Source organism: Protobothrops mucrosquamatus, unplaced genomic scaffold, assembly GCF_001527695.2.
Source record: "Protobothrops mucrosquamatus isolate PMUCROS unplaced genomic scaffold, P.Mucros_1.0 scaffold1014, whole genome shotgun sequence".
NCBI lineage: Eukaryota > Metazoa > Chordata > Lepidosauria > Squamata > Viperidae > Protobothrops > Protobothrops mucrosquamatus.
Genome location: NW_015387250.1, coordinates 79402 through 103750, shown reverse-complemented (window position 1 = coordinate 103750; position 24349 = coordinate 79402). Strand labels below are relative to the sequence as shown.

At 37.6% G+C, this 24349-nt stretch overlaps 1 protein-coding gene across 1 annotated transcript in view; it reads left to right on the top strand.

The window, feature by feature from the left end:
- Nucleotides 1-24349, top strand: part of PRKCH (protein kinase C eta) — an 82658-nt gene that overhangs the window by 35106 nt on the left and 23203 nt on the right. Inside the window, exons 4-10 of the mRNA XM_015819894.1 lie at nucleotides 1521-1555; nucleotides 2657-2745; nucleotides 3754-3883; nucleotides 5383-5510; nucleotides 7293-7436; nucleotides 8679-8852; nucleotides 15245-15399. Coding sequence (XP_015675380.1) covers nucleotides 1521-1555; nucleotides 2657-2745; nucleotides 3754-3883; nucleotides 5383-5510; nucleotides 7293-7436; nucleotides 8679-8852; nucleotides 15245-15399 — 855 coding nt within the window. The remainder of the gene's footprint in view (nucleotides 1-1520; nucleotides 1556-2656; nucleotides 2746-3753; nucleotides 3884-5382; nucleotides 5511-7292; nucleotides 7437-8678; nucleotides 8853-15244; nucleotides 15400-24349) is intronic.

Genomic DNA, 24349 nt, shown 5'->3' with positions numbered 1-24349 from the left:
AGGACAGTTCTGTGAAATGCTCTCACTTTTTTAACACAAAACAATGAGTGCATGTTTTCCTAATTATATTTCCATTATTCATTAGCTGAAAAAATAAAATTGAATTGCAAAATTGTTTGTTGGAGTGGGTTGAAACATTTTGGGTGCCAGTCAGCCAGTAGAGTGTAGGGACATTTATTACAACTTATATAAATGTGTTCATAGAGTTTGATCCTTAAAATGTTAATAATGTAAACTGCTTAGTGTTCATAAAGTTTGATCCTTAAAATAAAACAACATTGTGGCTATAAGCCAAAGCGCATCTATTTCTAAGTAAGCTATATCAAACCTAACAAGATTTCTATCTCAGTTCTTGTGGAAAGGATGGGATTGATAAATCATGACGATACATATGTTCCACATGTTCCTGAGATTAATCTCACTGAGATTTGTGGTGTTTACTTCCTACTAAGAGGTTGCACTGAATTTTGTATATGTTTAAATTTATTTCTTAAAGTTTTGATTATAAATTTTAGTCAGAATTCATTCTGAGTTTTATCAATATTGGAAGTAAGATTCATCATCTAAACTTGGATTTTATGTATTCTTAAATTTATTTACAAAATGTTTATAGTACCCTAATCAATTGACTCTGGGCATTTAACAATGAAAGCAAAATAAACAACCCATAAATGAAAACTCATCACCTCTAATTGGTCTTACTTAACTAAAGGAAATGGTTGTGTTGTGTCCATCAGTTCAAATGTCCTTTAGAAATTTTTGGAATGGCAAGAATGAAGGAGCATGTTCTACCTTATGGGGGCAACTTACAGAGATTCCTTCTAGTTCACATCCCTTTCAGCTCTCATAATGAAGGGATCTTGAGCAAGCCTCTCTCACTGTTCAAAACAGGAAGGCATTTTGGGCAAGGCAGTTCTTGATGAAACCCAGTGTTGTGCCATATTGGGCTTCATAAATGATACCTAACACTTTAAACTGGGTGCAGCATTGCAAAATAAATTCTATCCTGAAATAGCAGATTCCACCCACCAGCAATTTGGCTACTGCATTCTGTGTGAGCTGTAGCTTCTACGTTATTTTTAAAGGCAGTCTCACCTAGTGCATTGCAGTAGTCAAGATAGGGTGGTAAAAGGCTTGCAGCTCCAGGTGGAAACATATTTGGCACATCAGTTAAATCTGGCCAAAGTATCCCTGAACCACAACTTCCACCTGTTCTTCCAACAGTAACTATAAATCCTAGGCAAGCCCCAGTGACACACCTGCTGTGTTAAGAGGAGGAAGATTCCACCACTAGTACTAAAGTTTCTAGAGTGCCTAAATGTTTCTGGATGAACAATAGTTTTGTCTTCTTAGGGTTTAAGCTGAGTTTACCTCTCCCCATATTGTTGATACGATATACATTTGAACTTTGCAGCTGCACCTTAACCTTTGTTTTGTTCTTGTGTCAGATTACCTGACCTACTTTTGAAGTGTTTGATCTCATCCTGAGTCATATGTTGCTTCTGCTTTATCTTCAACAGGGGAGTATTTGGAAAGCAAGGATACCAATGCCAAGGTACAGTGACTTATTGTTAAGGTTACATTATGCATTACACATTTGTCATTTTCTCCTTTTTTATACAATCTGCTTGCAGTGAGTGGGAGAATTTTTTTGTGGATCACTAAATGTGTTAAACATTTCTCTGCCTTTTAAACATTTCTCTTCCTGAAGGGTTAGTTTCCAGTCCTGACCCCTTTTTATTGTCCTTCTTTGCCTCAGGTTGTCTGAATCTCTCTTAAAGTATAGTGGCCAGCCCTACATAAACTATTGAAAGTGGAGTTCAACCAATGAAGAATAGGGTAGATTTCTTCATGATGTGGAAATTGTTTGCCTGTTGATGCAGTCTAAAATTGCAGTTGACTTTTACAGCCATCTTATGTTGCTGACTCCTATTTAGCTTATGATAAAGTACAATTCCAACATCTTTTTCACAATTTTATGAAATCAAGTTTTGCCCAATCCATTATTTCTCTTTCCTGGGTAAAGATCTCTGTTAATTCCATTTGGTTGTTATTACCCTATTTCCCTAGACTATTAAAATATTATTGAATTTTCTTTCAATCTTCTAAATTATGCTGGGTATCTGTTTATATGTATCTCTAGGTATGTGTCTTGAAGCCAATGTTGACTCCTGTTGACTGCCTGGACTAGTCCCTGCAGTTTTCTTGGCAAATTTTTCAGAAGTAGTTTGCCATTGCCTTCTTCCTAGGGCTGAAAGTGCAAGGTGGCCTAAAGTAATCCAACTGGATTCCATGTCTAAGGCAAGGCTAGAATTTTCAAATTCCAGGTTTCTAGCCTCTTGCCTTAATTACATAAATCTGACTTTCTCAAGATGAACTATTCCTTCTAATTTTGCAACATCTGCAAATTTGATAAGCCTTCCTTTTCCGGTTAATTAAAATGTTGAAAACTCCCAGTCCTTGTTTGAACCAAGGTTGAAGAGGAGCTCTTGATGAGTGCTTTTGAAGGGAGTTTTCCAGCCAGGTTGGAGTCTACCTAGGAAAAATGTTGACCTAACACAGAGGCAATAAAAATTCTGGTCCATTTAAGAGCAAATCATATTTTTCTGTACTAGTTTCTGATAGCTTTCTTCGTTTTCTTTTTCTTTTTTTCCAGTTTGCACATGTGTTGTGCACAAGCGTTGTCACCATCTCATAGTTACAGCTTGCACATGCCAGAATAATAAAAAGAAGATGGATATAAAGGTAAAGTCACAGTTACACATTTGGATTTTTGCATGTTGTTAATTATGGGAATGGCTTTGGAATAGCTATGACTCACTATTACTAAAGACAGATCAAGACAATAACATATATAGGAGTCAAAACCAAACTCAGCAGCATCTGACTAATTAAATATATTGTCAACTGCAGCATTATGACATAATCTATTATTCCTTAGATAATAAACTTTATCTGATTAATTTTGAAGTAGTTACGATCCTCTATTGACATGCTACTTAACTCTGTTGGGTTTGGGAAAAGTTTATGTGGTAATTCAAAGACTTGGTAAAGGTATCAGCCAATCAGTTCTAATAAAGATATTATCAAATGTATTTATTTAACAAATTTATATGGCCATTCATTGCACATAATGTAATGGGTGGTGTACAGTCACAGCAACAATTAAAACAAGGTAACCAAGTGCAGTGAAAGAGAATGTTCTGGTTTTTTTCTTTAACAAGTAACCATAACTGGCATGTTTGGGACCAGCTGAATCAAAAACACAAATTGTGACTGATGGTGGGGGAAGGACTTTAACTTTGGGGTCCTTGGTGCTTTCTCTGTTTTCTTGCAGACATTTCATTACCCAAAAAGGTAACATCATTGATAATGAAATGTAATGCAAGAAAACAAACAAGCTTGGAAAGCACCAAGGACTGCACAGTTCAACACTGAATTACAAATATTCTCTTTTTTGGAACTTTAACTTCTCGTCCTAACTGGTATTCCTAACCGGTATTCATTCCTTCTGCCCAAATTATTTGCCGTGAGGAGAAAACTCATGAGACCAACTTTATGCCATAGAAACATTAAATAAAACTCCTAGGCCAACTCACCCTGGCTCTCTCTTTTCTTCCTTTACCTATCAAATGGGGGCAATAACATTCTCCATCTGCTTTGCTTCAAGAGCTGCAGGATAAGGATTGGTCAACCGTTATTATTTTATCACTTATCACCAACTTTTTTCTTTCGCTGCTTTTTCTTCCTCAGATTTCTGAGCAGAGGTTTGGAATCAATATCCCACACAAGTTCAGAATCCACAATTACAAAGTGCCAACCTTTTGTGATCACTGTGGTTCTCTCCTCTGGGGAATCTTGCGACAAGGGCTTCAGTGTAAAAGTAAGTGGAAAGTCTGCACAAAGATGAGAGTCCATCTCTGGGGAATTTGTTTAGTTTTCCTGTCCTGAATTGGCAGGGGGGGGCATATTTTCCAAACATAACTATAACAGAATAACAGACTTGGAAGGGACCTTGGAGGTCTTTTAGTTCAACCCCCTACTCAGGCAGGAAACCCTATACCATTTCAGACAAATGGTTATCCAAGCTCTTCTTAAAAACTTCCAGTGTAGGAAGTTTCTCCTTAGTACTAGGTTGCTTCTCTCCTTGATTAGTTTCCACCCGTTGCTTCTTGTCCTGCCTTCAGGCGCTCTGGAAAATAGCTTGACTCCCTCTTCTTTGTGGCAGCCCCTAAGATATTGGAACACTGCTATTTGGCAGAGCAGTCAGAAAGTGACAATACCGAAGGCAGGACAATACTGAAGACAGAAACAAACTAGAACTCAGGAGGAATTTCCCAGAAGTTAGAACAATTAATCAGTGGAACAACTTTCCTCCAGAAGTTGTGGATGGTCCAATATTGGAGATTTTTAAGAAGAGATTGGACAACCATTATCTGAAATGGTATGTAGAGTTCCTACTTGAGCAGGGGGTTGGACTAGAAGAAAGTCCCTTCCAACTCTTTTATTCTGAAGTTGAGAGTGCTGAGATATCTGGGTAGAGCTAGGTTTCCCCCCACTGGTATATAAATGAAAACTTGTACACTGTTTGCCTTTTTTTTTAATTCCCTTTCCCAGCACAGGAAATCGCATCTGACTTTTCTCAGCAATATGCTGACTAATTTTACTGCTAAATTCCTGGGCCTCTAGGGACTGCTGAAATACCTTTGTTCTATAAGAATAAAACATAGAGATGGCAAGGAAAGGGACTTTGATTTTCTTTATTGCCATATTGTGTTCAATTAAGATAGATATTGATTTGCATATTAAGTGTGAACTGAGGGTTTGTAAGTATGTACAAAATAAGTATTATAAATAAGTATGATGATTGAGAATCTCCATAGACATGTAGTTCAGATATGGAACAAATTCAGGAGAAGTGATGGGGCCTCTTTTCATGGAACTAGGACTCTTCAAACTTAGCAACTTTAAAATTTGTGGATTTTAACTTCCAGAATTTCTCAGCCAGACATGCTTTATGTCCACAAGTCTTAAAGTTGCCAAGTTTGGAGACCTCTGAGCTAGAGGAATAGCAGCTGAGGGATATTGCACTCAACTCTTGTGCTGCAGATTCACTATTAAACAAGGAAGGTAAAATGGTATTCATCAAACTCGTGTGTAGCGAGCATCCTATGTTTTGTTTAATACCGATTAAATAAAACACAACTGCTTGGATTCATGTGATATGATTGAACACTCTGCATAAACCTTGATTTGTGATTCAGATGGAAGGAATAAGGATTGGATTTCTGTCATGCGTTCCCATGCTGTCATTAGGAAAGAAACACCATTTTGTTCTTGTTCCAGTGTCCATGTTTGTTTTCTTTTGTTTTCACTTTTCAGTGTGTAAAATAAATGTACATATTCGGTGTGAATCCAATGTAGCCCCAAACTGCGGGGTGAATGCAGCAGAACTAGCCAAGACGTTGGCATGTATGGGACTGCAACCTGGAAATATCTCTCCAAATGGGGTAAGGACTTTGTTTTCCTTCTTCTTCTTCTTCTTCTTCTTCTTCTTCTTCTTCTTCTTCTTCTTCTTCTTCTTCTTCTTCTTCTTCTTCTTCTTCTTCTTCTTCTTCTTCTTCTTCTTCTTCTTCTTCTTCTTCTTCTTCTTCTTCTTCTTCTTCTTCTTCTTCTTCTTCTTCTTCTTCTTCTTCTTCTTCTTCTTCTTCTTCTTCTTCTTNGGCAGGATAGATCAGAATCATGACTGTTCATGCATACCCAGCATGTTATTCCCTTTCAGGGTAAGCAACAGAAAGGAATACGAAATAGTAGTCTTACGAAATTACAATAATAAGGAAAGGAAAAGGAAACATAGCGGATATAGTTTAATCCAAGACTATTTTCTATCTCTCTCCTTGACTTTCTATCTTTGGAAACTAATCTTGCATCTTCCGTTCCCTGTTGTTCTTTAAACTTCCCCTCTTAATCATGACTTTCTTGAATTTCCTTTTCCTCTCCACCCATTCATTCTCCCTTCATATATTTGTTTTGTAATTTGATCTTTATTCGTTTTCTTTATATGTTCAAACCATTTAAGTCTACTTGTTTTACACTAATTATTTACTTTCATATTCAGTCCACATTCATTTGGCCCATCCTTCCTTCCTTCCTTCCTTCCTTCCTTCCTTCCTTCCTTCCTTCCTTCCTTCCTTCCTTCCTTCCTTCCTTCCTTCCTTCCTCCCTCCCTCCCTCCCTCCCTCCCTCCCTCCCTCTTTTTGTTTTACTACATACATTTATTAAGTGTACCATTTTCACTGCATTCAACTTACTTCTGTGTTTCTCTTGGCATATCCAGTTCTCACCTCTGAATGACAAAGTGGGGGAAAACTGTTCTTCTCTATCCAACACTTTTCACTTCTTTTAACAAACATTCATTTCTTGCAATGGGATGCACATCCCCCTGCTGCCTTTCTATCAGCATTTTCACATCTTAAAATGTCTTGTTCCTTTCTCCATCTTTAGTAAACATTCTATCATTTACTTGCTTTAGTTTTTGTTGTATAATTAGAAATTATTGATTTCATGTATTTACCAAATGTTACTACCTTGGTCTTTCAGTCTTTAATTTTCAGTTTGATACATTTGTGCGTAATTCTGGGAATCATTCAGCTTTTCAGCCAAGAACAAGTCATCATCTACATACAAATCCACATATGTTTACGTCCTTGAGCAGTATGTCACCATAAGCATTCCTTATACATTTATTCATAAATTCATTACACCTTAAAGGGGATATCAAGCACCCTTGTCTTTACTCATTATTCATTGTTGAGCTAAGCATTCACTGAGCTTTCAATTAATTCTCATGCATGGTTTATTTCCATCATATACCACTCCTATTGTATTTAGCAATCGACCTTCAACTCCATACTTGTATCATATATTCTGTAATTCAAATCAATTCAGTTTATTTCACACTTGCTTTAAATCAACAAACATACAATACATTTTCCACTCATATCTGGGCTCCCCCCCCCTAAAGAATAGTTCTACTCTCTAAAGCAGAACTGGGTGAACTAGAAATTTTGGACTACAATTCCCATTAGGTCAAGCCAATTTATTTATGAGGTTTGATGTCCAAAACTTCAGGTGCATGCTTGCCTCTTCCTGTTCATGCCACGTTCAAAGTTTTACCCCCCCCCCCCCGGACAGGTTTCTTTTCAAAATTGAGTTTCTGAACTTCAAAGGCACTGAGAAAATTTGGGGTGCTGTCTTGCAAAAAGCAACTCATGACTATTTAATGTTTACAGAAATTAGTCTCAAGATCAACATTGAGACGTCAGAAAAAAGACAGCACAAAGGATGGCAGTGGGATGGTTGAAGTCTCAGCCAGTAGGCTTAAAATTGAAGATCTAATATTCATCAGAGTGCTGGGAAAGGGCAGTTTTGGAAAGGTAAGTGTTTCTGTTGAGATTTGAAGTTTCCATACTGGTGTTACTTTTGGTTATTTGAAATGAATCTGCATTAAAGGAAGGTTTAATTGGACCAGGCTGCATTCATATTTTATGATAATCTATAACTGTAGTTTGATTTTTGTCTTAAAAAGTAGTGGCTTCTAACTTATTTCTTATAACACAAGTACAAAATTTTAATCTTGGCAGGATTTTTGTTTTGAACCATGACACCTGCTTAGCTCTTCCACCTTTATAAGAAATAGCATTAAGGACATAACATTCATTTGTCTGAAATGGTGTAGGGTTCCTGCCTGAGCAGGGGGTTGGACTAGATGACCTCCAAGGTCCCTTCCAACTTTATTATTATTATTATTATTATTATTATTATTATTATTATTATTATTATTAGTAGTAGTAGTAGTAGTAGTAGTAGTAGTAGTAGTATTAGTATTATTAGTATTAGTATTAGTAAGAGACCCTGTATCATGTCCCTTTAAATTGTGAAGATGTTTTCTGTTATTAAAACTTCAGTAAACTTTAAATCAAAATGAAGTTTTCTTTTCTTTCATTCTTGTGGTTCACATTGTTTTCACTAAGTTCTCTGTGGAGTCTTACGCGTCAACTGCTCTTCGTATGCAACTTCTAACATGTCATTATTTAAAAGCTGTTGTGGTCCTCAAACCAAATAAAGTTGCATATCCCTTGTTTCTAGCTTAGCATCCTGTGTGGACTCAGCCAATGTGTCTTTTTATTCAGAGAGCCCCATCTAATGTCATGTGACTTGCAGGTAGTCCTTGGGTTATGATTGCAATGGAGCCTGCTCATAATCCGTGACAGCTGTAAATCGGGTCCCCCATGTGACTGACCTAATTTTATGACCTTTTTGTGGCAGTTGTGAAGTGAATCACTGCAGTCATTAAACGAACCAGTGGTTTGCTATGGGTGTGGTTTGAATTAAATGCTGGTTTTCAGCAAAACCATTGTAAAGCACGGTCATGTGATTGTGGGACTCTGCAAACAGCAATCAATGTGGCCCGGTTGTGGAGTGCCTGAAATGCAGTCCCATTACTGTGGGAATCCCCAACTGTTAGAACTGTCGTAACTTCAAGCTGGCTGCTAAGCAACCAGTCGTAAGTTGAGTACTACTTAATTTCTGAACAAATACACTGTTTCTGGGATACTTCCATAATTATTTGTTTTCTTTTGCTTTGAATTAAAAATCCTGCTTTGTGGCAAATTTAGGTAATGCTGGCTAAAACAAAAGAGACAGGATATCTTTATGCCATCAAAGTGCTGAAGAAAGATGTAATTCTGCAAGATGATGATGTGGAGTGTACTCTAACAGAAAAGCGGATCCTGACTTTAGCAAGAAACCATCCTTTCCTCACTCAGCTTTTCTGCTGTTTTCAGACCGCTGTAAGTATTCCTTACAACTTCAGGAGGTGTGAAGGCTCACCAGTTATGAATCATTGCAGCAATTTTTTTTAAACCACCTTCATGGTTGTATGTAAAAAGAAGAATGAAGAAAATAGCGAGCTCACAAATCAAAGACATTGAATTCTCATTGACGTGAATACGGAGTCTTGCATTCCCTCCTTTCCACACTGAAAACATCAGCATGATCACAAAATAAAAAGACTTTTTGAAAAAAGACTTACACAAGACTTTGTGTAAGCAGTGATCCTGCAGTTTTTCTAGAATCAAAATGAAATTACAAAACTGAAGTGACCCTAGAGATCATCTAGTTCTTATGTGATACAAAAATGTTGAGCTGGAATATCTCTGCCAGACGTGCCCAGATTTTGAATAAAATACAAATAGAATAGAATAGAGCTGGAAGAGACCTTGGAGGTCTTCTAGTCCAGCCCCCTGCTCAGTCCTCACCGTTAGGAAGTTTCTCCTTAATTCCAGGTTGTTTCTCTTTTTGGTCAGTTTCCAACCATTGTTACTAGTCCTGCCCTCTGGTACTTTGGGGAATAATTTGACCCCCTCTTCTTTGTGACAGCCCCTCAAATACTGGAAAACTGCTATCATGTCACCCCTGTTTCTTCTTTTTTTTAGACTAGCCAAACACAAGTCCTGCAGCCGTTCTTCATATGTTTTAGTCTCCAGGCCTTTGATCTTTCATTCCAACTTTTTTTTTAACTGTTTCCTTTTTGATAAACATTTCTTTCTTGAAATCAAAATGTTATTAATGCCAGTAGTCCAACCCATCTGATCTGAGGTTGCTTTACTTAGGAGAAGGGTGAATATGTTCAGTATGTTACGCTTGCATCTGTATTTCCTTCCACTGTTCATGTAGTGGGAGCATTATATATGCCACCTTGAGTTATACAAAATAGAAAGATGATGATGATGATGATGATTGTAATGTCTTTATGTCTACTCTGACATCATCATTACAAAAAATATTATTCATACTTTCAGAGGACCTACTGATCCTCCAGTGTGATACATGCCATCATCTATAAGGAATATGCAGACACTGAACAAACTGATCAGTCCTTACTCAGCAGCATACAATGTTAACTTCTTTGTTGAGATAAGTCCTATTGACAGCATATCCATGCTGTTTTCTTAGAAACAATACAATAACTGTCTGTTGCATACAGGATAGTTTTTGACTTCCCAGTCTAGTCTATAGGTCTTGGATATCTTGATGGTTCCCCATCCAAGCACCAACCAGGTCTGACCTGCTTAGCTTTTTTGATATCAGCTAATGTTGGCTAGGTTTTGTCATTTTCTATAGAATTTAAAAGAATAGTTGGATATGTATCTATTCAAGTGGGAATCATTTCGGTTTCCTGAGGGACAAAGGTCAATGCCCTCAAGATAGCTTTCTTTGAACTAAGGGATTACAAAGACTAATTTCATAATTAAACAACCAATCTGGAATTTGTTAGGCCATTGAATTGCACAGAGGCAATTCTTGTTTAAAGGCTACTTGTTCAGCAACCGTTCAAAGTTATGACAATGCTGTACCAGGAGACTTACAGCAGGTCCTCATAGTGGCAGTCAGTGCAATGTCCCCATGGTCATCTGATCTCTGTTTGGGCACTTTGCCCAATTGTGGCAATTACGGTGTTGCTGTGTCCCAACATCACATGGTCACCATTTGCAACCTTCCTAGTTGACGTCTGGCAAGCAAAGTCAAGGGGAAGTTGGCAGAAGGTCACAATAGTGATCATATGACTGCATGACACTTTGTGCAGGATTTGCCTAATGACAGCAAGTAGGACTGTTGTAACTGCCGTTGTAAGTCAGTGCAACAACATGATGCCCTACTTTATGACGGTGTCACTTAGTAATGGAATTCCTAATCCTAATTAGCATTGGCAAGTGAGAATTGCCTATATCTCCTGGATTAAGCACAAAAGAAGACCTCTTATTCCACATGTTATTAACCTGTTTATATAAGCTTGTCAGTGTTGCATCTAGCTAGCTGCTATGTTGTTAATGTTGCTACTTTATAGAGAATTTTTTCTGCCCCCCCTCAACTTTTACTGTTCTTGCCTTTTCTTTTGCTCTTCCCATAAAGCAATGTATTTAGGATATTCCTTCCTTGAGACTAAACTCCATGAATCTGATCCACGAAACACGTGCAATATAAATTTTTTTTGGTTTGTCTTTAAATTACCACTCAAATCTTTGTGGCTTAAGTGAGGATGACCACTAGGTGGCAGTACCTGCATGTGAAAAAGCACAGTTTGCCATCACATGGCCTTTTTAATTGAGGAAGAGGTTACAGTAGTTGCAAAGAGTCAATGGTAGCTCTTTAATTCGGTTTCACTACTTTTCATGTTCCTGCCAAAGAGAGAGAGACTACTGACTGAGCCCCATGCCTTAATATGACTTCACAAAGCTTACAGTTTCTTGCAGAAAAGGGAGGAAATCTTTTGCAGCCCTGCTTTTCCATCATAACATGTTATTCCTAGCACCATGATGTCCTTGTCTTGCCACTGCCCAAGCCTAGAAAATTGGCACAATGTGTTCTAATGATAATATTTCCCCCAAACTTGTTTTTAAGTTGTCATACATATATATTTAAATCTGCATGATATCATTAATTCTAGAAAATTGGCAGCATAAGCTCTTTGTCGAATCTTGCTTTTGGGCCAATTATCAGAAAAAATACCTGTTTTAACTGTTTCAACATTATTATGGTGTTATGTTATTTCATCATACTCAAGTCCATCAATATGTAGATATTTATATTAATATGGACAAGAAATAATGGATGGAGACTAATCAAGGATAGAGGCAACCTAGAACTAAGGAGAAATTTCCTGACAGTGAGAACAATTAATCAGTGGAATGACTTCCCTCCAGAAGTTGTGGATGCTCCAACACTGGAAATTTTTAAGAAGAGATTGGACAAGGATTTGTCTGAAATGGTTTAGGGTTTCCTGCCTGAGCAGGGGCTTGGACTAGAAGATCTCAAAGGTCCCTTCCAACTCTGTTATTCTGTAATTTTTTTTAAAAAAAGATTGTATTGGTATGCAGATAGCAAATGATAAATAAATTTAGCTCATTAACCAAATTTTGTAAAGTGTCATAGAATCATAGAGTTAGAAGGATGCTCAGAGGTCATCCAGTCTTCTTTCCTGTTCCAGTACAGCTTCTCTTACAAATCACTACGTAGGCTCTCTAGTAAAGGAGAAGTCACCATTTCATGTTCTTGCTTGTTCCACTGGTTAATAACTAATTTTGTCAAGAAGTTCCTCATAATGTCTTTACAGTTTTAACTCATTGTTTCTTGTCCTACTCTGTGGAACAACAGTGAATACTGTGTGAATATATTTAAAGCGATTTCTCCTTAGTATTATTTCTATAGCCTAAATATATCCAGATCCTTTATCAGATCCTCATAGAACTTGGTTTCCAGATTCCTCACCTTGCTTGTCCTCCTTTGAATTCAATCAAATTTGACATTGTCTTGTCTGAATTGTGGTTCCCAGAACTGGATATAGATGTGGCTCACCGGGTCAGTGTAGAATTACTTGGATTTCCTTAGATATTTGTATCCAAATATATATTATCAACTCTTCAGCCATTTAAAGTCTTAAAGACTAGCATCAACAAACTGAATTGTGTCTGGAGAACAATTGGCAACCAATTCAGGTTCTTCAAAAAAGAGAAGAGTTACTCCTAGAACTCATGTTCCGGTTAACGTAGTTACCACTTTATACATTAATTAAAAATGTTTTTTTCAACATATTAAAAAAAAATCAAGGAAATGATTGGTCCACTAATAGGAGAAAATGGCAAGAAAATGATGGGCAGCAGGGAGAAAGTGGAGATGCTTAACTCATTCTTTACATCTGTCTTCATGCGAAAGGGAAAAATAACCCAACCTACCAAAAGCAGAGCTGTAGAAGACAAAGTAGGAACAGAAGTCAAAATAGGCCAGAAAATGGTAAGACAACACCTGTTAACCCTAGATGAGTTCAAATCACCAGGATCAGATGGATTATATTCCGGAATTCTGAAAGAATTGGCAGACATGTTCTCGCAGCCACTGAACCGTATCTTTCAAAGATCCTGGAGCACCAGGGAACTACCAGAGGACTGGGAAAGAGCTGATGTGGTTCCCATCTTAAAAAAAAAAAATGGATCCAGGAAACTACAGATCAAATCAGTCTGACATCAATACTTGGGAAGATGCTGGAAAATATAATCAAGCAACTGATCTGCAAACATCTAGAAGCAAGCAAAACTATTACTAAAAATCAACACGAGTTTTTCAAAAGCAGATCATGCCAAACAAATCTTATTGCATTCCTTGATCAAGTGGCTAAATTAGTGGATCAGCAAAATGCTGTGAATATTGTACAGTATACTTGGACTTCAGTAAGACATTTGACCACAAGTTAAACCACAACCTATTTCTTGTTAAGATAAAAAAATGTGGGATAGACAGATTGATTCAAAATCAGCTAACAAACCTCATTCAACATGTAGTCTTCAATGGAACTACATCTACGTGGAGCGGGGGGGAGATACCCCACGATTCTGTCTTGGGCCCAATGCTTTTCAACATCTTCAAAAGCTTTAGATTTAATTGAGAGGATAGAAGGGGAACTCATAAAATGTGCAGACAACACCAAGTTGGGGCAATAGTCAACACTTTAGAAGATAAGCTCAAGATCCAGAAAGATCTTGGCAGACAATTCCTGGTCTAGTTCCCAAGATCACACACAAACCAAGCTTTTGATTTTCTTTGGAAATATTAATTAAGTAAAATAACTCAGTTTGGAGGAAATATCTGGACATTTTTCCACAAATCCATGCCAAGCTTAAGAGATGCTTTCCTTTTCCTGAAGTCAAGATGCAGAATGTCCAAGGCAAAATCATTTTAAGGGAGAAAATCTCACAAGCACATTTTCTTTTACTTCTAGATATATCTAAATATATTGAGTAATTCAGTGGCACTTAAAATCAGGTACTTCTGTCTATCTCAGGAGTGCAGAAAATATAATTCACTTGCCTTCTTTTTGTAGACCATAGAATTCCTCCTCTCTGCCAAGGGGCCTTCAGAGAAAGATAAATTTGAGCAAATTTTAAGGGAAGAAATGGGTACCTGAGTCTTGCCACCCAAATGAGATTACTTTGCATTTTGGCTTCCCTCACCAATGGATTGTACCCACTGAAATTTTGTAAAGTGGTTTCTGTGAGTCTTTTGCTGACGAAGTGTATGTATCTCTGCTTACCTAGTAGTCGATTTCCTCTAAACTAAATGCATCTTCTCTTTTAATTTATACTGAAGACCTAACCAGGTAGAGCTGCAACTGAACACAAATAATCCAGTCTGCTTCCTATAATTAAGGGAATTAGACTTAGACAATGGTCAAATGTCAGTTTTAGGTCCTGCCAAGTCAACAAAGATATGTTTTTGGGAAAAGGCAAATTGCTACAAGAATTAGAAGTTTTCTCATTGGAACAGGCATAGCTGACAAATATTTTTATAGTTGGACCATGTCACATGGTCTGTTCCAGGCAGTAAAGGATCAAATGACATTTTGTAAGGCTGAATAACCTTTGTCATCCATATAATCTGTGCTTGATCTCAGTATAAGTACTTCATTCCCCTGGAGAACAAATTGCCTGGCTTCTTTGCCACTACTTAGTCATATCTACACATTGATTGTGTAACTCTTATGGCCAGACAAACTCACTGACTCTCAACTTTAACAGTTAAGAGATATCTCTTCCCTTCTTGCATTTACCAAAAACCAGTATGAAAGTGGAAGTGCATTTATTTTTTATGTAGACACCATTGTTATAATTAAGATAGAAATATAAACCAATTCACTTTACAGGGGGGACTACCTCACCACTGGTATGCTTGCTTAGTCTTCTGACCAAATGCTACCAGTTGACTAGCAGATTGAGAACCACCATTTGTTCTACCTTCTTTAAACCAGACTTTCATTTGATAGCCATTCAAATAAAACCCTCTTTCAAATAGAGGTCAGACCTCCAATGGCATTTCAAACAAAGAATTATTTTCAATAAAACAGGACACCTGACCTCTCTTTATCAATACAAGTTCTGAGTGCATGGCGGGCAGTCTGAACTGGGGTTGCAGGGAGAGCAAACCCAGATTTCCAATGTCCAATTCCAGGATTGAATTAGGTTGGTCAAATACTATGTAGTTTGGTCTATGAAGGTAAAATCCTAAATATTTTGCTCTTTTTGCTGCTCTTTCAATTCAAAGGGTTTTTTTAAAAAATAGATTTGGGGAGAGAAAAAGAAATACAATTAACATCTTTCCACTGATGATGGTATCTGGTATTGCCTTTGATCAGGATCGCCTCTTCTTTGTTATGGAGTTTGTGAATGGAGGGGATTTGATGTTCCACATCCAGAAATCCCGTCGCTTTGATGAAGTCCGAGCCAGATTCTATGCTGCAGAAATCATTTCAGCTCTCATGTTCCTTCATGAGAGTGGCATCATTTACAGGTCAGCAAAAAAGAAATTTTGATTTGTTGTTTTGTTGTTAGGTTCAATCAAGAGTTGCTTTTTGTTGGAGAGGATTCTTAGTGGTGATTAAAATACCTGCTGGAGTTCATAAATGGGACGGCTTCTTTGTATTTATTGTTGCACTGAAAGAGAAAATTTGATGTATTTAATTGAATGAAGGCATAGCATTTTATGGAAGATGGGATTTGATTGGGAGCTGCTCAGACATGGACAGCTACATGAGCAATCAAATCCCAATCAAATCCCATCTTTTTTAGTTGTTCATATCTGAGTTGGGAGAACATTCAGGAGGTCTGCTTGAATATCATCAAATGTTGGTGACTGTTATTTTAAAGATGCTTATTCTGTAGCAATTTGAAATCTATTTTTTTGGGGAAATGGTATAGTCTGTGAGAAGGGAAATGAGACATGGTGACCACGAGGCACAACATTTGCTGCATATTTGGAAGCAAAATGTTATGTTTGACTGGAAGAATTATGCAAAGTATTTCCACTGAATTCTGATCCATGTGCATAATAAAAAATACTTCTGGAACAGGTTGTCCTGTGTGTTAACTTATGTGACACCTCTCTGGATTCTTAGGCTGCCTTCCATGCTAGGAGGCCAAGATGATTTTGTTTTCATTGTATATTGCAATATCACACAACATAACTGAAACAACCTTTGAACAATTGTATGCAATAAAGTTGGAGAACTGCTCATTGAAAGTTGTTCTCCCTAAATGTAGTAGGTTTTGATTTCAGCATCTAATCTATCCAAGGACTCTGTCAATCAAATGGTTCTAAAACCATGTCAAATGTGCAGATTGAATTGTGTTCGCATAATATGAGTTGACACAATGTGTATTTCTTCAGTTCTGTTTTCTTGCATTCTTCCTTCACTTTATTATAGAACTTGACATTAGGCTCAATAGTAGTCATAAGTTGAGAACTATCTCTAGTTTACATAAATAATCATGGTTTTGATGTAGAAAACATATAATGAAGGAGAGTGAAGAACCAGTTACACGTTTTCATGCAGTCAAAATTAATTGAAGAAAAAGATACTCAATAAGACATAAATAAGGAAACAGTATGTGCCAGCTAAGCCCTTTCTTGGAATTGATTAAACCATCTTTTTGTTGTAAAAGACAAATGCAATCTTTCTTCTGGGATCCCATATGTAACACTTTTGAGAGAGACTTGTATCTTTACTGGGAACCATCACTGAATTCAAGAAAAGTTCTGGTTAGCTGATTAGTATTGCAACCTGGACATTGTTCTTTAAATCTCTTATTTAAAACAAATGTGCAACTCTTCACAAAACTAATAACTAATAATGAAGCAAATTCCCAGGAACCATGTACAGAAAGACAGCTTTATATTTTAATGAACTGAATTGTAAGAAATTTGCATTCAATAAAATGAAATTTCTGGAAAAAAGGTTGTTTTTAGATAGACTATTTTTCTAAAGGGAAAAATACTTGTGATATTGATACTTATAAAGACAGTGGACATGCTTAAGGGTCTCCTTAGAACAGGCATGTCTTTGTGTCTATGGAGATTCTCAGTCATCCAAGTCATAGTTATCCCAAAGATGCTTTTTCACGAGGCAATTAGACTTTCTTGTTTTTCTTTGAAGACAGATAAGCCTCCGGGTAGCTTTAACGACTCTCTAAAAGAACGCAAATGACCAGCTGTCTGCAAGGAATATAAATCCTTCCATTCCCCACCATCCAGTCAGAGGTGAAGAAGCTTCTTGGATGGGAAGCAAAACGTCTTCAAAGAAAAAACAAGAAAGTCCAGTTGCCTCGTGAAAAAGCATCTTTGGGCATGTCTTTGTGTGAGCTCAGCCTCATGTCCCACTTACCACAACACAAAGGACATTTTTCAAGGAAGACGTCTCCTTATCAATACTCCTCCAAAACAAAGCAAAAATCTGGCTGAGTGGCCAAGGGCATGGAATGAAGCTGGAGACTCTCCCAGCCCTGAATTGCTACACATTGTGGAAACAATCTGTAGTCAAATCATTTTCATCTGGCATGGAATTAAAAATAAAATAAAATAAAATAACCGGTACATATTATATGACATTCTTTTATATTGTAGAAAAAACGTCAAAGATAAGATACTTTTACTCTAGTCAAACCATTTGTTCCAAGACCAGACAGAAGATACTCAAAATAATATATGCATTTATGGGCATTTGAATCATGCTTACTAATTCTTGGGTTCTGGATGTTCTCCGAGCTTGGATGTTTTCTGGCAGACATTTCATTACCAGGTTAGGTAATATCATCAGTGCATGGGAGAGTGGAGTTGCATTACTCATCCTGATAATGAAATCTCTGCCAGAAAACATCAAGATTCCGACTGTTCTGTCTTGAGCTACATATTTTTATGCTAATGGAATTGGAATCACTGTTATTTCCAAACTCTATGAACCCCTAAGCCCATCTGGAATTTAGGGAGTATGTGATAGGATGGACATTTTCACAAAATGTTAGGCTGCTAACACCCTTGCTCTCTGTCGCTCCCTCTTGTCTCCCAAGAATCTCTTGACTGCCTCAGCTTTAATAATCCTTTTCCTGGGCAGGTTGACACAATTCCAAACAAAGCACAGGGCTGCAGCTAACTAAAAGTAAATAACAAGAATTGTTGAGCTAGCTTATTGTTTTGTAGCATGCTAGCTTTTCATTATGTTCTGGTATGGAAACCACCAACAACAGATTTAAGATGCAGAGAATAGAATTTGCTTGGCATGTTGGAAATTCAAGATGCATGCATCGCATGGGATGGTTTAGTTGCTATGATGGTAGACAGTGAAGGATAAAGGGCTGTGAAAATTACCTTTAGAATCAGTCTGAACTTTGTTCTTTACTAAACATTGCTGCAGATCTTTCTCTTCAACTGTGTATGTGAGAGGTGTAATATTATAGGTCACGTAAGAGAGTTTGATGTGGGCATCTGCCTGGAACTGATTTGTTTTGTATAAAAGGCTATTGTACTGCTGACAGCGCTCTCTTACAGTTATCTTAATGTTTTGGCTATTAATGTTTCTTGATGACATCACACACAGGTTTGAACATGTCTAAATCAGAGGCTTAGGTAAAAGAGGCAAGTATCATCACAGTTTGGGGGGCATGCAGAAAGCATGAACTGTCCTTTGGTAGTGCAGCAACAATTTTGGATCCTATGATGTCCTTACCTCTTGATAAATTTGAGATCTGCAGCAAAGAAGTTTATTAAGCACATAATGCAGCTTGAATCTCTTATGTTTTACTGCTCTGAAAATAAAGTCACTCTCAGTATTCCCCCCTCCCTTTCTTCTCTGTTTAGACATAATGCTTGCATATTTCTTGGCAAACATCTATTGAAGGCTTGGCATCCTCTAAGTCTAAGCTATGTATTGTTTACCTTACTTTTTAAAAACTGTTGCTCATCCTCCCTTGTTTGGGCAGGTTCTATACAAAGTTTTAATGGCTCTCTCTGGAAATACATACTTGTTCGCCAAAGGGTGACATGAGAAGATGGTCAGGAATTATTTTGATTGGCATAGAAATAATGGGTATAAGTTGCAAGTACAATATTTTGTGTAAATATTGTGATGATCTGTGCAAACAGCGGAACAGTCTACCTACAGAGATGGTGGCTTCTCCATCTCGTGAAGTTTTTTAAAGAAAAAGCTGGATAGCCACCTCTTGAAGACAGTTTTATTGCTTTTTCTGTTAGTCTTTTCTGACTCCATATTTCGGATCCTGTGAGCGTACCAAGAATTCTTATTATTTTCATAATAATCTTGTGAGAATTGGGTTGAGAAAGCCCATTAATCAAATTCTTTGCATGTACATGAACTTGGGTTCAAGCTAGGCTAATGCCTTGGCAGATTCTCTACCTAAGAGACTGGAGAGTTTCTGCTGTCAAGGAAGTTAATACTAGGCTAAACGGATTGTTGGTACAAGGTCTACAGAATTGGTTTGACTCTCTTAAGTAAGATGCATTTTTACTCCTTCCAGAAAATTGCTTTCTCAATGTGTTAGCTTTACTGCAATGGTAAGCAATTTGCCTTAGCTCAATTAGTAGGCTGTGCATTTCAAGAAATACTCTGGAAAACATGACTGTGGCAAAAACAACTAGAAGAAAGAATTGGAGGTATGTAAGTTTCCACTAGAAGGTTTTTTTGCTTTTTGTCCTCTAAGGCCTTATGATCACAGTTCCTGTAAAAATGGCTGAGGAATCTTTACCCTGGCTCACATATGAATGTGAATAAGATTTAGTGGAAAGGCGTATTTCATGCTCCCAGTTTTATTCCTAAGTGGGTATTTATTAGCCTTTCATAACCAGGCAGAAGTTACTCCCACACTGATAAACCAGTGGAACAGCCTGCCTTCAGACATTGTGGGTGCTTCACCCCTGGAGATTTTTAAGAAGAGACTGGACAGTCACTTGTCTAAAATGGTATAGGATCTCCTGCTTGAGCAGGGGGCTGGACTAGAAGACCTCCAAGGCCCCTTCCAGCTCTATTCTGATTCTGATTCTGACAGTAATAGTGGCAGGAAGAGGCATTCCTCTTCTTCCAGCCAGTTTTTCATGGCATGAATCTACATTACATTGAGAGGATGGCTTCTTGGTGATGATGACCACCCTTTTGAGTAGCTGTAAAATGAGATGGGATAAAGTGATAGAGGACAGATCTACTCTTGATTCATAACACTTGTAGAATGTGTATTTCTTCCAGGTTCAGTACAGCATATTTCCAGTTGTCTAGGGAACAGGATCAGTTGCAAGGAAATAAGGGTGAGAGAGGGATTTTCTGCTTAAAGACTCCCTGGAAGTATCTGGTTGGCTGTGCAAGAAACAAAATGCTGGATTAAAATGGGCTTGGCCTGATCCACCAGGGCTTTCTTATGTTTGTGTCTTTTAATTTTCTCTCTTTTAATTTTCAAATAAAATGAAATATATCATGAGAGTGGAATCCTAACAAATAAATAAACCATTAGGTGAATAGCCGGTGATTGCTACTACTACAGTTGTGTCAGGAGCACTGAAACACTTCCAGGTTGAAAGGATTGAACGGTGATATTACCGTTGCCCAGGGGATGCCAGGGGCTCCTTTCACGTCCCTATTAAGGTGTCAAACAAAGTGGCACCCATTTATCTACTCAGGGTCGCCTGCTTTTGAACTTCTGTCTTGGCAGCAGCTGGAGTGAGTGACGAGTGCTTACCCCGTCCCATGGCAGCAACCAGGTCTTGAATGTGAGGCTGCCTATCATCAGCCCACTGTCCTAACCTTGTGAGCGACTGCACTCCTAGTGATTGCTGAGAACTGGATATCACTAAGTCGGGCCAGAACTCAGCTATAGAGTACTTATTTAAGAGAATAAAAATACAATGTTCAGGTGCTACCATCTCTCTGTCTTGAACCACATAGATAGTTATTGAGGACCAGTGTTTCTCAGCCTTCGCAAATTTAAGCTGTGCGGGCTTCAACTCCTAGAATTCCCCAGCCAGCATAGGGAATTCTAAACTTCCTGAGCCTGGATGCTTTCAGATATGTAGACTTCAACTTCCATAGGTTTCTGCAATGACCATGTCACTTAGGAAAATTGAGGAGAAAGTCCACACATCTGGAGGGTGCCCCCATTGAAGAATGTTGAAATAGGTAAGGCTGACTGGAAGAATTAGGTTGACAGGGTAAGATACCTTTGTGCGGTATGTTCAGCGAAATGAAACTTGATGTCTGTTCTTCTAATGCCCCTTTTCTTGATCCAGCTCCTGCTTCTCTTCCCAGATATTTATAGAAATAAAATTAGAATCATAGAACTGGAAGGGACCTCGGAGGTCTTCTAGTCCAACCTCCTGCCCAAGGCAGGAGTCCTCATTCCATCCCAGATAAATGTTTGTCCAGTCTTTTCGTAAAAACCTCCAGCAGTGGAACAACTGCAATTCTGGGAGACTTTCTTATCAAATTTTCTGTGAACTTAACTGTAAGGTCAGCTTTGTGGAATCAGGTGCAGCATTTTGCAACATGGCTCAATTTGTGTTCCAACAATGCTTTAAATTATAGTTCTTAGTATATATATGTATTTACATGTATTTCCTCTCTCCCAACAGCTAACTCTTTTGAGAGCCTTCAAGATGCTGAGTGAAATTTTCAATTAAAGTAGAGAATATTGAGTAGGAGGTTTGAGGCAGAAAGGCAAGGCTAAGTTTGGTGTGACCTGGCAGAACTCCTAGTAATAGGCCATAGGCATTAATTAAACAATTGTGATAACCAAACTAGACTCCAAAATACCAGTGGAGGTTGCTGAATGTCTAAACATCAAGCCTTTGCTGACAGCAGGATTTATAATTTTAATTACACTTTATAATTAGGGCCTAGGATAGGTATTACAGTAGCTCAGCTGAAGGGCTCAAGCCTATATTTTAGGGCTAGAGTGATACATGTTTTTCCAAGTACGTCACAGATTATTTTCCCCCATCTTTGTATTCCAAGGAACGCAAGAGTAACATCTGGACAGCCTCCAGAAACAGATTTCTCCAAAGAATAGGAAGCAGTTTTAATGGGTTAAAAAAGAGAGAAAAGCTCTCTCTCTCTCTCTCTTTTTTTTAAAGAAACTTCTGCAATTTAACATGCATGGATTTTTTTTTCTTTTTGGCTGACATGGGATTTTCTTTGCATAGCCACAGATTGTTTTCTAAGCTGAATGGCCACCTGCAAGTAATTTCAGTGAGTCACTTTTTGGCACTCCTAAAGGGTGATATCACTGCATCCATTTTCTTTAAATGTTTTTCCACATCAAGGCAATATAATTGGATTCGCACAGGAGGCAAGAAGAAACAGGAACCAAAGGAAAGAGCTTTTGTTAGTGACCTTGCTGAAATCAGCACAACTTGATAATGCTGGATGGAGCTTTGTGCCAGGTTTCTTGTATCAACCCTCATTGCAGATTCATCTAAACGTGAGGTGGGGTGGAGAAATGCAGGGGGTGTGTGTGTCACAGTCTCTATTGCGGTCAGTTAAAATAGTGGCCCTCAAATATGGCTCTGCATTTCTTAGTCTAACTCTAAGGCATCAAGCCTGGGGAAACAAATCACCCATTTTTGGCATGTTTTTTATGCAAAACTACATATTTAATATCAAAGCTGAAGGAGATTAACTGGATTTTTCCAGTCTAGTTCTCTGGTAGCTCCTGATACGGTTCAGTGGTTCTGAGATAACATCTGCCAGCTCCTTCAGAACTCTGGGATGTAATCCATCTGCTCTAAGTTATTTGAACTCATCTAGGGTAGAGAGGTGTTCTCTTACCATTTTCTTGCTTACTTTAACTTGTATTCCTAGTCTGTCTTTTATGGTTCTGGATTTGGTGGGGCTAGGCTATTTTTCTCCTTTTGCATGAAAACAGATGCAAAGAATGAATTAATCAGTTCTGCTTTCTCCCTGCTGACTGTCACTTCCTTGCCATCTTCTCTAATCATTTCCTTGAGTTTTTTCTTGTTTCTTATATGTTGAAAGAAACTTTTTTTATTATTATTTTTGACATTTGTTGCAGGTCTGAGCCTTAAATTTCCTGACTTCATCTTTGCAGATTATATGCTGGTATTCTGCCTTGATTATGTGTCCCTCTTTCCACTTTTTATACTCGTCCTTTTTGTCCTTAAGTTATTCAGTTATTTAGTTATTTGCTTATTGACTTAGTCAAGTGATTTATAATATTTGTATCCCTTTTTTCATATCAGTCCATTGGCAGCTGCCACTGTTCAGCATTTTCACATGAGGAAGCTACATGTAGATTCCACAATTCCTGACATAGTCCAAACTGATAGTTGTTTGAAATAAAAATATCTTCTCAAACTTGGGCTGTTATTTAATTAATCCAAAAAACTTCTGTCTTTTGGATTCCCAAACTGTATAATGGGGCCATGCTTCAATGTCATTAGAAGAGATGATGCATGGTAGAATAATTAAATCAGCCTTTTAGAGGTATCCATTGTTCAGTGTTTAAGAATGGAGGGGGGATTATGCTACACTGATTCCTCCTTTTTCTAATATATATAAACAATTATTATATTCTAAGCCTAAGGTAGTTGTAACAATGCATCAGGATTCCCTAAGACTATTCATGCTATGGCTGAGAGATGAATTGAATTTCAGAAGTACCAGGAAGTTATTAACCTTGTTGAAAGGACACATTCAGGTCGTAATACCTGAATTATTTTCCTAATATAAGAGGAACCCTATTCATGATCCTATGAGCTGGCTGAGAAAATGCATTTATTTAATTTGGACATATAAATGATCAGTAGTTTCTGCCACTAGTTTCAGTGCAGTGAAATGATTGTGCCCGAAGAACAAACATTTAGGAGACATTAGTCTTTTTGCTCTGGAGTTAATGTCATTTGCATCAATGATTCCAGGAAGAAGGTTTTCTCTCTTTCTCTCTCCCCCCCTCCACAAATCTTATGAATAGCAGTGCTGTTAGGAATGAATAAGCTACAGGATATTAAGTAGGTTATGAAAATTCCACTGTTTCCATCCAGGGGAATGAAAGAATCTGTTGGACTTTGGTTGTTTGAGCACCGTGAGATTTACCCAGTCAACATGCCGTCAACTTTCTGGAAGGAATTTTCATCATACATTCAGTGAAATAGTATTTTCCTTGCAGTTCTGGGAAATCTCATTTTGCATGAAAGAACTATTATTCTTTCTTTAAAATGTGACTCCCTTCTAATGAACATTATTATACAACAACAGACAGATTGATGATTATAATAACATGTGTTGTAAAAAAAACTGGAAGAAAAGCACAAAATCTTTGTATCATGAACAAAATGTCTCCAAAAATATTTGACAAGTTATTTTAACATCCACAATCTTCCCCTTGACTGAAAAAGAAACTAATTTAAACCTTGATAAACCACATTTTAAAGAAGTCTACAGTTGCTCATG